At 44.0% G+C, this 16,000-nt stretch overlaps 1 protein-coding gene across 2 annotated transcripts; it reads left to right on the plus strand.

The window, feature by feature from the left end:
- Positions 1-4,130: 4,130 nt before the first annotated feature.
- LOC130200083 (PPARGC1 and ESRR induced regulator, muscle 1) lies at positions 4,131-10,955 on the plus strand. 2 transcript variants are annotated; one of them, XM_056424046.1, is made up of 4 exons: positions 4,131-4,774; positions 5,172-8,983; positions 9,963-10,079; positions 10,374-10,955. In XM_056424046.1, the coding sequence occupies exons 2-4, from the start codon at positions 5,464-5,466 to the stop codon at positions 10,496-10,498; spliced, it is 3,762 nt and encodes a 1,253-aa protein (XP_056280021.1). In that variant the 5' UTR covers positions 4,131-4,774; positions 5,172-5,463; the 3' UTR covers positions 10,499-10,955. The 2 variants fall into 2 exon arrangements, with proteins under 2 accessions (XP_056280021.1, XP_056280022.1); XM_056424047.1 differs by having other exon boundaries at positions 4,131-4,380.
- The last annotated feature ends 5,045 nt before the right edge of the window (positions 10,956-16,000 follow it).

Here is a 16,000-nt window from a genome sequence, read left to right on the forward strand (position 1 = left end):
ACTTTACTTACTTACTACCTTAGTTACTGAATTTCAGCTCACTGAAAATGTATATGGGTCTAATGTACCAGGACAGGCTAGTCAAACACACAGTCTGCACATCTCCACATAGCCTACTAAAAAAAGAAGTCTAATCAAATAGGTGGAAACACCTGTTGCGCATGTCATGGCTGCTTGGCTTTAGGAGTATGCGGCGTGTCCACGTCGTTAAAGTCTGCTCCCCTCGACCGGATGCAATGTATCAGGAACAATAACACACGCTGCTGTCCGTGAATTGCCTACTTTTACTTACTTTACTACTACTTTGCTGAATAACTTGTTATTGTAATTGAGTACATACCAGTGTGGTGTTACATGTAACTATTTTATTACGCTACATTTATTAAATGTCCTCGAACGACACCAGTGTATCCGATCGTGTTGGGCTGTCGGTTGTCGCCATCTGGTGGTTGACAGGAGGTACTGCGTGCCTGCATTGAGGTTGTCGATGTCGTCCAACGGTCAACAAGCACAGGGGCTCAGTAAGTTCACTTTAAAAAAAATATTTTCAGGCAGTAGCGGCCTTAAACACCTAATTTATGTTTTCCCTCTAATACCATGCCTTATCGTGCTAAAACCGGTTGTAATACTTTTGAAACCAGGTGTCCATCATTGAGGCCTATCAGGTGGTGCAGTCTAAATAGTGCAGTCGACTTGGTGGAGTTTGACATGACCCTGAAGTAGCCATTTCTCACTGAGGTGAGGATGCACCAGAAGGCCACAGGTGCGTTTGTCTCAAATGTGGGACGAGACTAGTTCCTGGTATTGTGAAACAGACGACTAAAACATTTAAGAGCACCTTTTTATCCTGTGCGAATGGGTCAAGTTTATGCATGGAAAGTGTTCCTGGATGAATGCTGTGTTTTTAATATAGGTATGTGGACTCATTTCAAACTGATACAGATTTGCTTCTAACTGGGCCTTTAACAGGAGCACGAACGTGTAGGATTTACATTTGAAAAGAAGATAAAAAACAAAGCAAGATATAAGGAACTTATCCGCCTAATAAACACAAGCAAGATACAAAGGGAATCGTAGGCTAATATGTAATTTATCATAATGAAAGAAGTCAAGATAAAATTTTGAAATGCAAGGAAGTTATTAGTTTGATTTATATTTCGTATTAGATAAACAACTTTCCTCACTCCGTTGAGCCCCAGAGACTGCAGCACATTTCCATTGAAAAAGAGAAAATACAGAAGATGTGTCAAAAAACACCTTTCAATCAATAACCTGGAAAATTAGAGGATATATTTGTAAACGTCAAATCATTAGTTCACTTTTTTACACCTTGCTGTTGTGTAATGGAAAGCTTATTTCCTCTCATTGTCTCACATTGTTTTGAACTTTTTTCCAACTCTTTGCAGTAAAGCCCTTCTGCAAGTAGCCCACATCAACCTGTGTGGCCTTTGTAAATGCCGAAACAGGCTGAATGTTTTGTAAACACTCCCCGAAGATCAGAAAAAAAGACATCTTTGTCTCCCGTTTTCTGTTTTTGTACCCTTTACTTTTCCATAATTAAGACTGTTTGACACATAAGATGCCACCAACTTAGGACGCTTGGTAACGGGGCCGTACACAAACTCCCCTCTGTTTAAACGTCACGTCACTGAGCTGCTGCTGAATGTGTCTGTTTACCCGGCTTTGTTTAATTGACGCTGAATTGCCAGGGCCGACATGGTAAACAATTAGGGTGAAATGATGTCGCTTAAGCCACGGTGAAGCAGCCCAAACAGATTCCAATCTTAACTCCAAGAACTGACTCATAAGAGCTTAATCCTGTTGATGGAAACAGAATCCCACCCGTGTCAAAGCGGCCCGCTGCCCCAGGTGCAGAAGCCACACAGGCACTGGCTTGTCTCCCTTTATCCCAGCGGGTGAATTGAGGGGGCTCATGGGCACACAGCCCAGGCTGTGGTTTGGCTAATTAGAGGGTCTGTTTTCTCATAAATATCTATAGTGAGGAAAATTAGGCAAATAGAGGCTGTAGTTGCAGCCTGTGAAAGTGTGAGACGCACATTCTGAATGTAGAGCGACGATGTGAATGAAAAATCTGGCTGATGTGTGTCTTGGCAAATGCAAGAATAAGGTGAGCCAAATGTCACAAATTTAAATTCTGTTATACACCTTATAATCTTCTAAATTCACCCCTTTTCATAGAGATAATTCACAAAACAGACCCGTTAACTATCACTAGAATATGTTGAGTGGTATTTTTTGTTTTAGATGGGATGGCTTCATTGTTCATCAATACCTTCAACTGCAATTAAAACACATTAGGCATCCGTTAAGTACAGTTTTACAGTTGATAATGAGATCAGGACTGATAGGTTATCTTGGTATCTTTTCGGGTCATTGACATTTTGACGGTAGCGGTGGCCCCGTAATCACATTGTCTTTGCTAAGTCTTACTGATAGCTGTAAACAAAGGCTCAAGACCTTCTGAGATAAGCCGTCCTCCCTAATGGTGAATTTCACATCCATCTGTGCCATAATTACAGCGACCCAGGTGTCTCCCAATGCTCGCCAGAATGTTCATTGGTTGAATTGTGATCAAGAAGGGTAGGCTACATATCAGGAGGAGAAAGGAAGGATCCACCTATCAAATGCAAAGTGGACACGAGAGAAAAAGATCACAAATATAGCAAGAAACCTTTTGATAAAGTTAATGCTAAAAACAGCAACTTGGAGGACATATGAGCTTAAAATATTCTCTTTTACATTACACTTTGGGTTGCTGCCTTCTAATTAAAAAAGGGTTTAGAAGGTCAACAAATAGCATGGCTTTTAATTTATCCATTAAAGCTGTATAGATCAGCAATAATGCATTAATAAGGACATATTTGGATTGCCAGGTTGTGAACAACTTAATTTGAGGGGTTGGCATGGCTTCTGTGGTCTTTGTATTCAACTGTTCTTTCAATGGGAATACTTCTGAAATGGACCTCTTACCTTCTGGGAAAGAGCTGCATCCATTATGATAACTTTTTAACATTTACAGTCCCATATAGTGTTTTATTATGGTGGATGACAACTTATTGTGAATGAATGTTGGTGGTGGTCGGAGGGGCCGCGCGATTTTTGCTGCTGCGCAGTCTGCCCCTCCCCAGCCAGGGCTGCTGCTACTGATGTACCCCACGGGACGACTGTGTGTGTGTGTGTGTGCTACTGACTACTGGTGTAAAGCGACTTGTGTGTCTAGAGAATATAAAAATAAAAATTATTATTATTATTATTATTATTGACAGACCAGTATTTACAGTTGCAGACCAGATGGTTTACTTTTAGAAACTAATGAGCTGTAACAACTTTCATAATCTATAAATATGCAAATATGTTTTTTATTTAACAAGTTTAAGTGCTAGATAAGACATCTCCTCTTTCACAGAGATTCATTTTCAGTCAACTAGAGGCTTCAATGTTTGTGTGTTGAACTCTAAAACATGTCGTAAATTTGAGATGAGCACATAGAAACATACCCTTTTCACTAGATGAATTTTAAAACAGTCTTTGAGGGTCAAACTCAAATATCGTTCTACACAGTGAAGCTCAAATACAGGACTGTCTCAGAAAATTAGAATATTCTCTAAAAAGTTTTATTTTCTTTAATAATAAAAAAAAAAAAAAAAAATGCATTCTGAATTATTCTTTTATATTCATTGCAAATATAACCTTTATTTTATTTTTTTAAAATTGATTAATATTATCTAACAATTTTCAAAAAAAAAGATCATCCTAAAAAAAAAAATTTTATTTTTTCAGACCAAGTAAAAAAAAAATGAGTTACAGCTGGTAGTGGTTTGATTTGTTTAATACCCTTGTTTAATACTTTTTTAATTTAATTTTTTTTTTTAGATTTTATTTTACTTTTTTTTTTTTTCATGATATTTTATTTGATAGATAAAGAATAATATTTTCAGCATTTTTCAAAGAATAATAAATCATTAATAATAAAGAATAAAATATTTGTTTATTTTTTTTGTGCATGATAAAAAAAATATTTTTTGTTTTTTTTTTATTCTAATTAAAAATAACATCTTCATCACAATCTATATACATGAAGTATAAATTAAAAAACTAATTTTTGACTGATAGGGGACTAAGTTGTTATTAATGGAATGTAATTAATTAAAGTGTTTTAGAAAGTAGAAATATGTTTAATTATTCTCTTAAATTAAGTCAATATGATTAGTTTAATGGATCTTTTGTCTGTATTTCTGTAGTTTTGGTTTAGGCGGGTCATGTGATGCAGCTCCAGTCTCATCCACCAATCGTTCTGGCCTCCTGCAGTGCCTGGAAACATTCAGATCCACTATCGCCCCATGACGTCACAGCGATGAGGTATCAGCTGACTGACTCGCACGTCACATGAGCCCCTCATCTGCTGAGAGGGCCAGCCCGTGGATTAATCAGCAGATATATAATTAATAAATCTATATCTGCTGAATCATCTAGATCAGCTATATTATAGCTATATGCACCGACGCAAACACGAGTAACATCTGAAATACTGTGTATCCAATTCAGCAGTTTGCTCGGGGGAAGTCTATTTAAAGCTCTGAAACGCTATGCCTCTGTTGGAGATGGCTGCTTTAAGAACATTGCGTCTATTGCGTGATCATAAGCGCCGCTCTATATTTATCTGAATCACATGGGGCTCACCGGAGGGCACACAAGATGTTGCTGCTGAGACTCCACACCTCCTGTAGACCCGGGTCACAGCTGAAGCAGCCAGGTAGGAAACCTGCATGGGTGAACAAGTGCATGCAGCGTGCAGACAGCTGGAATTACAGAGGAAAGTAGTACTTTTTGTTGTCATACTTCCAAATACTCAAACAATATCCAATGATTGTTTCAGTTTACTGGCTATTTTTCAGTGTGGCCTTAAATATGTATATTGTATCGGATAATGTTGCTATAAATTGTATACAAAATAATATTATTATAATTTAAATTCTGCTGCAAAACCTTCCTTAAAATGTAAATATAAATCAATTGCTTGATTAGTCTGTTATCTTGTGACAGTTGGGCTTTTTGTATTCTTGCCTGCATCATGTTTCATTTATTCTGAACAGATCTCTGAGGTTATAGCCTGAAACTGAAATGTAGCTCTTTTGATACCTTTTTTGCAGGTTGTATTGCAAATTCAAACTGGAGAACTTTGAATGCAGTGTGGAGATCTGTGACCGGGACTGGAAATGCTTCTTTGCAGAGTGCGAACAGTGCAACCTGCTTCCTCCCTCATCAGCAGGTGTGGATTCGGGGATGAGTGACATTGATGAGACGGGGTCCATTCTTGCTAAGAGGCTTCAGAAAGTCAACTGAACAGCAGGCCATTCAGAGGCTGACCGCCCCATCGATGGCCCCCCGGACTGCGAGGGCTCTCCTGTGGAGCATTACCTCAGCAGACACGCCGTCGCTGGAATGGAGAGCGTGCTCTCTGGCAGCGAGGAGGATATAGACCTGCAGTCTGTCAATATATTCTTTGAAAAACTGAACAATCTTACAGAGGCTGAGAGACCTACTGAGCCAAGCCAAGCGAGGGGTGGGAAAAACAGAGAGGCAATGGAAGAGGAGTGGTTTAGTGATGGGAAACGAGCCAGCTGCAGTTCTTGGCAAAAAAAAATCCCCAACTCTCTGTCCGCCAGCGGTGAAAGAGCAGTTGGCAAAGAGACCACACAGCCCGTTGACACCATCAGCAATATAAACGCAATGAAAAAAGATGTGCTTGGCTCCAAGATTTCCCCTGATCCTGCAGCCAGTAACGCTGTGCTCCAGACTAACAAATCAGCAAACCCTAAAACGAGGTTATTCACCAGAGAGGAGGCCTGCACCGAAACCAGAGTAAATGAAGCAACACAGCTGAATCAGTCTCGTGACTCACCGGCGTGCATCATCTGCTCAGAAACAGCAGCTCATGCTGACGGTGGGACAACCGGGGAAACGCGCACACCTTTAAATTCAGTTTATCAGGAAGATTTGTTGATTGATTCGCCGATTAATCTCGAAATGGTGACGCATGTCAACAGGAAAGGAGGTCAAAACGCTGATGTTTTACAGTCGGACGCAACACGCACCAACAAAGCCGCCAGCCAAGAATCGTCTCATTTTGCCTCTATTAAACGAAAGAGAAGGAAGAAGAGACGGCTTAGTGTCGAGCCAGCCCACGGTGTGCATGGACACGACGGGCAGGTTTTCGTCAGGCATAGTGATTCAGAGGAAGAACGGCATGCATGGAGAGGAGGAACTGTTCTGTGTCTATCTCAGGATAAGAATTTATCTCATTTAAACGAACCCCCTGTCAAAAAAATTATTTCATCTTTAACCAGTTATTCAACCACCAGCAATCTCCCAGTGAATATATCTGTGAAGGAGATCAAAGTAGATCTTGCTCACTACAATACACACCGATGTCTACAAGAGAGCATAGTAAGAAAGGGAAGGTGTACAGCATTAAACCCAGCTGAAAATAATCCGCCTCACGAAAAAGCCCCGAGTCAAACTGATGACAGAGCAATGTCAGCGCCACACGACAGCGGTAATATGGCAACACATTTACAACTTAGCAGCAGATTACATACAGTTAGAATTACTGACGGTGTGACCGGTAGATCGGGCCCGTCCACAGAAGCGGAACACTGTGGAAGAAATGACTCTCATGCAGGGAGTCTCCAGAAGTCTGACCAAATGAATCATTCTATCAATTGTTGTGAAGATGAACAAAATCCAGAGTCTTGCACAGCAGACATCAAATCAATAAGAATCACAACAAGCGCAGAGTCAAATGATCTCGCAGTGGAAATCAGCCAAAAGGACAAACTATCCGTGGCTAAGTCGGTCCTGGCTGTGGAGGCTGGACATGCTGGACATGCTGGCAGAGACGAGCACATGCTGTGTCAAAGAGAAGCTGAGCCCCAACATCAGTTGGGAATTGACTGTCAAGACGCAGACACAGATAGATTTACTCTGAAAGGGACTCGTCTGTCTGGAAGCAGTTCTGATGACACAAAACCCAAGAAATTCAAACCTGGAGCCTGTCCCTCCTTGGAGATGTCCAGTCAAGTGGACCGTGCTGAATCAACATCAGATGCCAGCAGTGCATTGGCCAATGAACACTTTCTGGCTCAAAGTCCCACCAGTTTTGATTTAGAGACTACAGCACGGCCAACGGAACATCCACTGGTGCCTCACACATTATCCAAACGTTCTGTTTTGTCAGAGAGAAACACAACAGTAGAGGGAGCTGAATTGGCAGCATCACAAATAATGGCTTTTCAAAGTGGGAATCCCCTTCGATCTGGTGACATCACAGTTAAACGTCAGAGAGAAACCGAACCGTCCATGTCTGAAGACTTGCCAACAAGTCCACCAGTTATTACACCAGTGTCTTCCTGCTGCACTCTGGACACAGAATCTGTCATGTCAATCTCGAATGAAAATGTCACAGACATGTCAGGAAGTTCTTGTTTATCTGTCAATCAAAATGGCCGTGGAGATCAAGGAGAAGCATCATCACCAATGCTGGAAAAACTCCAGGAAGGAGATGGCACGTCTGAATGCAAAAGCCAGTCGGTATCAAATGACACAACAGATCTAAAATGTGATTCAGGGGTCAAAGCAGAAGGAATCATCACGGCATTTAAAGCAGAACGTGAACCTCCGAAGGCACCAGACTCGAAGCATTCAGTGTTCACGATGTCTTCTTTTTGGACAGAGATGGAGAAGCTGACAATAAACGATATTCTGAGTTTACGCATGATCAGCAAAGCCGCTTCATCCAGCTCCCTCCCACCGTTACAGGAAAGTGAGAAGACGAGCATGTTTGCTCTGACGGATTCAAGCTTTTTGACTCAACCGGATGAGTCCAAGCCTGACCCGACCAATGGAGACGCACCGAGCGATTCTCACTCTATAGAAACAAGTTCAGGTTCTGTTCTAGCCGCCAATCCTTTCTCTTCCAGCGGTGTCATGTGGGAGAGTCTAGAGGCTGATGTTTACCCTGAGAATATGATGTTGACATCTGTTGGGGACATTTCTCAACCAGCTCCCTCTGAAGGGGCTCAAGAGTCCCTCCGAAATATTTCTAAGAACGTAACCGTGCATAATCTACACGCCCTGGGATCTGAGTCTTTGAGATGCTCAAGGACAGTCCAAACTTTACAAACCTTAGATGAGGGAGGATTACAAAACGTAGAGTATTTCACTGATGGACACGGGCCTAAGCAAGAAGAAGACACAGACTCTTTAGCTTCATTATCAACAGACGGCTACAGGATATCTCTCTCAGCTATATTTCATTATCTCTTCAGTGGAAAGCAATCAGTTCCCAGCCAATCGGCCACAGATATCATTACCAGCTGCTACATTGAGGGAAATTCTGTCCCTGAAACGTATGACCTTTTCTTCTCAGAGTTTGAGATCGAGAGCTTCTTCTACCCTCTCATCCTTGCAGAAGATCAAACCAAAGACGAGCTGGTTCCTGTCGTTTCCTATTCTCGCTCTGCGAACAGAAGTCTAGAGTTCCCTGAGGCTTACGATCACTTCATGGCATCCTCTTCTTCTGAGGAGTCGTCTGTAGACTCTGATGAAGAAGATAGTGGCGGTCCTGTGAGGGTGGTGACCAGGTTCAACCATGCATCAAGTACATCTCCGATTTCCACAGACATATATGAGCATTTCTTCTCAGATAGTGACCTCAGACAGAATTTTTTTTGGAAAACCACACTCTCCTTCAGGAATATTAGTCTATATGGATCTACAGCCCAGAAGCAGACTCTCTCAAACCCTCCATCTCGTGTACCTGTGAGGCAAAGCGGCCGCTTCTTTGGAAAGACAGTTCCTCCTCTAAATGCTCTGGGGTATGGAGACGCGATGTTTCCTGAGCCCCTTTTGTGCCAGCAGCCTTCCCGAAACGAGGACTTCCAGACGGCTGTTTCCAATCCAGGTGAGTCCAGATTCACACAATGATGCGTCATTAAAGATCAGAATGAAGTTTTAACATTTATGTTACAGTCATTGAAATAAGGCCTGTTAAATATTTTCATACTGGATCAAAGTAAAACCATAAACCACAAATGATGTATTTATCATTGTCAAGTGAAGTTGATTGTTACCATGGAAGCACACCTATTGGATCAGTTGGACGTGGGGGGCTATCGGTCTATCACAAAGCGGACACAGATGGCTTTTACTCTTTAGTTGTATGTTCATATACCTTAAACTTTTAAAATCAAAACCTGTACATACGGCACTGGTCATTCAACCTCTCAGTTTTGTGTTTTCCTCACACATGGACAGTTGTAATGTAGGACTTGTCATCCACTCAGTCGGCTGTTACAGTTCCGACATCGTCCGTCGGGGCGGACTCTCTTACCTCAGCTGTCAGAGGACACTGGCTGGACCCCGGGCACGCAGCGGTGAACCCCTCGGGGAGAGGTTGTACGTGATAACTTGACTCCACTCAATGAGTGTCCTCTCTAAGCTCCCACTAGAGCGCTCTAGTTTGTTTGGCTGTGAAGGAAAATTAAAATACGTTTTAATTAATTTTGTGAATCCCTCCTCTTAAACGTTCCCTGTGCTGCAATTCAAACTTAATGACCTGACAAGCTATACTAATATATCACCTGATGTTCAGCAGTTTGCAGCTGGGATTGTCTTCAAGGTCATAAAGTCATCATTTTAAATATCCATCGCATCAACCAGCCTTGTATGTTTGCATAACAGTAATCTGTGCGGGGGTTGGGAATTGATCGGGTCACCTTGTGACTGGACAGGAAGCACCAACATAATAATGTGTAGGCCTACTTGTGCTCAGCTGTTGGTGTTGATGCCAATTCCTAAACTCTTGATCTCTCACTGGACCTCCCCGTGGATGGTTATTGTCATTGTATGTGTTCTATGATACTCTGTCACTTTCTTTGAAGGGTTGAATGCCTCCCTTCTGCCTCTCAGACAGTCAGACATGTGTCTGGTTTGTATTGCATTTGCTTCGTGGGTACTGAAGACTGCAAATCCACAAGTTGAAGACACCTGGAAGGCTGGTATGTGTAAGCAGTATTAATGTACTAATGTAGATGTACTCTTATTAGAGGATTCTTTTAACAACTGAAATAAAGTAGTTTACTTAATCTGTCACTATGTTTCTATATTACATTTTATTATTAATTTCATCTTGAAATCAGTTTATTGACTCATTTAAATAAATAAAAATTAAAAGTGTCATTAAATATTGAGGTAAAATTAAAAAAGCACTCAGATAAAATCAACCTCAAGAAACAGTGGACTTTATGTGTATATGTGCAACGACTCACTTTTTAATATTAATTCTCACACAGTTCTGCTGGCGAATGTAAGTGCTCTGTCAGCCATCCGATACCTGCGTGAATACGTCAAGACGGAGGCGGCCGCCAGCGAGGAGAACATGAATTACACCGCCGCGTCTGATTCCCGATGCCTCTAACTACGTCACGCTTAAAGGGAAACATTGTTCCTCGAACACTCGATACACGCCAGAGCAAGACCGCAGGCCGTCGTGGAATTTGTGAAGATATGCTGCTACAAGTTTGCTTTATGTATTTGCACTCTAATTGTTTTATGGATCTTGTGTTTAATTGATCTTTCCATTGAGAGGACATAGAAAAGTATTTCAGTTTATAGCAGTTGCTTTAATTCTTGATTCTAGATTAATTTGACACTTTGATGATCTTTACCTTTATGAAAGTATCCTTATGAAATATGAAATGACCAAAAAAACACCCTGACAAAACCTTATACTAATTTGAGGGATTGTATGTTGTGCCAGTATCAGTTTTAAGTTTTATTAAGGGCATTTTGATCCTGATAGATGACTTGTATGTGTTCTTTTGTATAGATGTTTCTGTGTTTCAGTTTAACTAAAGTAAACAATGTGTCTGTGATATTTGCGGTCTAGTTATTCCAAAAGCACTCTGACCTGAATGTGAACCGTTGAAACACTAGAGGGCAGCGTAAGGCCACGCAACAAGCTGACAGTCACAGCTGAGTGACAGAAAGGTATTTACATTACTTGATTTTCAGTAAAACTAGTAGTTCAAGATATGAATTAATATAAATGGCAATCAAAGTCAAAGTCAAAGTCAGTTTTATTTGTCAATTTTCCATATGTGCAAACATACAGAAGATCGAAATTGCGTTTCTCTTCTGTCCAACATAAAGTGAATTGTGCAACATATAGACAACATAGAGTGCAAAAATAGTTTTAAAAAACATGTAAACATATAGACAACATAAAGTGCATAGACAACATAAAGTGCAAAAATAGTAAAAAACATGTAAACATATAGACAACATAAAGTGCAGAGACAACATAAAGTGCAAAAATAGTAAAAACAAACATATAGACAACATAAATTGTGCTAGCAGCATTCAGACATGTGAGTCTGAAAGAGGACGGAGTGGGAGGATGGGGAGAGAGTTCAGCTTCCTGACAGCCTGGTGGATGAAGCTGTTGGACAGCCTGGCGGTGTGAGCCCGGAGGCTCCGGTATCTCCTCCCAGAGGGCAGGAGGCTGAAGAGACCGTGTGAGGGGTGGCAGGGGTCACTCACAATCGTGGTCGCTTTGCGGGTGAGGCGGGTGTTGTATATGTCCTGCAGGGATGGGAGGGGGGGGAGTGAGGCACCACACCACATCTCCTCCTACCGAAACGCTCTTCAAGCTGCCAAGTCTGCCCACTTTTCCACCCTCATCAACAGCACCAACCAAAACCCCCGGACCCTCTTCTCTACTGTCAAAAAGCTGCTCAAACCCCCCGACAACAACTCACTTTCCTCCCCTGATCTTTGCAACTCCTTTCTTCACGCCTTCAATAACAAAGTCTCCCAAATCAATATCTCACTGTCTGCCTCTATCGCCAATTCCTCCGCCCCTCCACCCCCCAATATCACTTTCCCACCGTCTGACTGTCTGCCCCTTCCTCTCTCTGTTTTCTCCCCTGCCGACTCCGCCCTCATCACTGATATCATCACTGCCTCTAAGACAACCACCTGCTCCCTCGACCCCCTCCCCACCACCCTGACCAAGGCCTGCCTCCCTGTCCTTATTCCCCATCTCACTGCTCTCTTCAATCAGTCACTGTCCCAAGGTCTTGTTCCTCTGTCTACAAACTTGCTGCTGTCACCCCTATTCTCAAAAAGCCTTCCCTTGACCCTGCCAACCTCTCTAACTACCGCCCTATCTCCAATCTCCCATTCCTTTCCAAAACCCTTGAACGAATTGTCGCCACCCAACTCCACTTCCACCTTCAGTCCAACAACCTTTACGAACCCCTTCAGTCTGGTTTCCGCCCATCACACAGCACTGAAACTGCCCTGGTCAAAGTCATCAATGACCTACTCATCTCCTCTGACTCAGGTGCCCTCAACATCCTGATACTTCTAGACCTCAGCGCAGCCTTTGACACAGTGAGTCATCCCATCCTCCTTCTAAGGCTGCGCCAACTGGGTGTTGAGGGCACTGCACTGGACTGGTTCACCTCCTACCTCACCGACAGAAAACAGTTCATCTCCTCAATGGTCATACCTCCACCCTTTCCTCTGTCACGCAGGGGGTCCCCCAAGGTTCAGTCCTTGGCCCCCTGCTTTTCATCTGCTACATACTCCCCCTTGGCCAAATTATTCGCAACTTCAACCTGGACTTTCACTGTTATGCCGATGATACACAGATTTACATAAACACAAAATCCACAAAGAACCCACCCTCTCCCACATTGAAACCTGTATATCCGCAATAAAACCTGGCTGACCCATAACTTCCTCAAACTTAACTGTGACAAAACTGAACTTCTCCTCATTGGCACTAAATCAACTCTCAACAAGACCGGACCCATCACTCTTACCATTGACGACACAACCATTACCCCCTCTCCCCCCTGGCTCGCAACCTTGGCTTCATCCTGGACCCCACCCTCTCATTCGACCCTCATGTTAGCTCCATTATTAAGACCTCCTATTTCCATCTCCGCAACATTGCCAAAATCAGACACTGCCTCTCTCCCACTGCCGCTGAATGCCTCATTCACGCCTTTGTCTCCTCCCGCCTGGACTACTGCAACTCCCTCCTCACGGGCATCACTTCCGCTCCCTCCATCGACTACAGATGGTACAGAACTCTGCCGCCCGCCTGCTCACTACCACCCGGTTCCGTGATCATATCACTCCTGTCCTCCAATCTCTCCACTGGCTCCCCATCAAAGACCGCATCAACTTTAAAGTGCTCCTCCTCACCTACAAAGCACTTCACTGCCTGGCCCCTTACCTGACTGACCTCCTTCTTCTCCATCGCCCTACCCTAACCCTCCGATCCTCATCCACTCCCCCCCTCATTGTTCCTCCGTCCAAACTCAAACACTTTGGTGATCGAGCCTTCTCTCGAGTTGCACCTCGTCTCTGGAACTCCCTCCCCCAGCCTGTCAGAGACTCACCTTCACTTACCACCTTCAAATCCCGCCTTAAAACCTACCTCTTCTCCCGAGCGTATGACCTCCCCTACCCTTAACCACCTCCTCTCCCCAAACCCCCCCCTCCGCTTTGCTTCTATTTTTCCCTGACTACTGTGTTTTGATTGTTCTGTTCTATTTTGTCTCTATATGTTGCCCATTCTTGTCTGTTCTTTTGCTTTGCATTTTCTGTCAGCGTCTTTGGGTCATTGAAAAGCGCTTTACAAATATAATGAATTATTATTATTATTATGATCCTTCCAGCTGCCTTCACTATGCGCTGCAGGGCTTTCCTGCTGTGGTCTGTGCAGCTTCCGCCCCACACAGTGATGCAGTTGGTCAGGATACTCTCGATGGTGCCGCGGTAGAAGGTGCACATGATGGATGGGGGGCTCCCTGCTTTCCTCAGTTTCCGGAGGAAGTAGAGGCGCCTCTGTGCTTTCTTTGCCAGCGATGTAGTGTTGGCTGTCCACGAGAGGTCCTCACTGATTTCCACCCCCAGGAATTTGGTGCTGCTGACCTGCTCAATGTCCGCACCGTTGATGGTCAGTGGTGGGTGATGGGTGTGGCCTTGCTGTTGTTGAGCAGGAGGTTGTTGACTCCGCACCACGTGGTCAGAAGGTTGACCTCCCTCCTGTAGAGGGTCTCGTCATCCTTGGTGATGAGACCTATCAATGTTGTGTCGTCTGCAAACTTGACCATGTGATTGGTGCTGTAGCTGGTTTTGCAGTCGTGAGTCAGCAAGGTGAAGAGCAGGGGACCGAGCACACAGCCCTGAGGGGCCCCTGTGCTGAGTGTGATGCTGCTCGAGGTGTTGTTGCCAACACGTACTGCTTGTGGCCTCTCACTCAGGAAGTCCAGCAGCCAGTTACACAGCGAGGTGTTGAGCCCCAGCTGGTCAAGTTTGCAGATTAGTTGTTGTGGGATGATTGTGTTGAATGCTGAGCTAAAGTCTATGAACAGCATTCTTACATAGGAGTCTTTTTTGTCCAGGTGGGTGAGGGCTGGGTGGAGAGCAGAGCAGATTGCATCCTCCGTGGACCGTTTGGCCCGGTATGCAAACTGGAAAGGGTCCAGGGTGGGGGGGAGAATGGATTTGATATGCGACATGACTAGTCGTTCAAAGCACTTCATGATTATGGGGGTCAGTGCCACTGGACGATAGTCGTTGAAGCAGGACGGAGTGGATTTCTTTGGCACAGGTATGATGGTGGTTGCCTTGAAGCATGATGGAACAACAGCTTGTCTCAGAGAAGTATTAAAGACATCCGTGAAGACGTCCTTAAGCTCCTCTGCGCAGTCCTTCAGCACACGACCAGGGATGTTGTCTGGACCTGTTGCCTTGTGGGTGTTGATGGACGAGAGAGTCCTCTTCACGCTGGCAGCAGACAGGCACAGAACCTGATCATGGGGAGGGGGCGGAGTCTTGTGTGGACGAGTGCTGTTCTGTGCTTCAAACCGTGCAAAGAAGCTGTTGAGGTTGTTTAGCAGAGATGTTGCTGTCGCAGTTCTGTGGCGTGGGTTTATAGTCTGTGATGGTCTGAATGCCCCGCCACAGGCTGCGTGTGTCTCTGCTGTCTTTAAAGTGCCGGATTGTCTTTTTTGTGTCGAACATTTTTGCTTTCCTGATGCCGTGGGACAGGTTGGCTCTCGCTGTTTTCAGGTCCGTTTCGTCCCCAGCTCTGAAGACCCTATTTCTAGTCCTCAGCAGCCGATGGACTTCCCCTGTTAGCCACGGCTTCTGGTTAGCCCGAGTGGTGATGGTCTTTACATGGGTCACATCATCAATGCACTTGCTAATGTAAGAAGTAACAGTGTCTGTGTACTCCCCAATGTCTGTGTGGTCGTTGTATGTGGCTGCCTGTTTAAACATTCCCCAGTCTGTTGAGTCAAAGCAGTCTTGGAGAGCGCAGGAGGCCCCCTCTGGCCACACCCGTACCTGCTTCGGAACCGGTCTGGAGGCTTTCACTCTGGGTCTGTATGCTGGCATTAGCATGACGGTGATGTGGTCAGAGAGACCTATGTGGGGGAGGGGGGAGGCCTTGTACGCTCCTTTGTGGGTTGTGTAGACCAGATCCAAAATGTTGTCTCCTCTTGTAGGGAAATCAACATGCTGGTGTAGTTTGGGAAGGACAGTCTTAAGGTTTGCATGGTTGAAATCTCCAGCAAAGATAATAATGTGCATTCAACACTATTGCAAGGTATTCATCATAGGACACATTGTCCTCTTCATCCATCCCATCCATTTTCAATACCGCTTATCCTCATTAGGGTCGCGGGGGCGCTGGAGCCGATCCCAACTGACATAGGGCGAAGGCAGGGGACACACTGGACAGGCCGCCATAATAATCAAATTTCTCTCCAGCAGATGGCAATATTTACCCATAAAATATGTGTACGTGTGGATTGGGTTTTGATACAATATTGAAAAACAGCTTGGTTATGCATTTTTAAATTAAACACTTGGAGCGTGGAGTCTCTACAATACT

This window comes from Pseudoliparis swirei, chromosome 9, assembly GCF_029220125.1.
Source record: "Pseudoliparis swirei isolate HS2019 ecotype Mariana Trench chromosome 9, NWPU_hadal_v1, whole genome shotgun sequence".
Taxonomy (NCBI): Eukaryota; Metazoa; Chordata; class Actinopteri; order Perciformes; family Liparidae; genus Pseudoliparis; species Pseudoliparis swirei.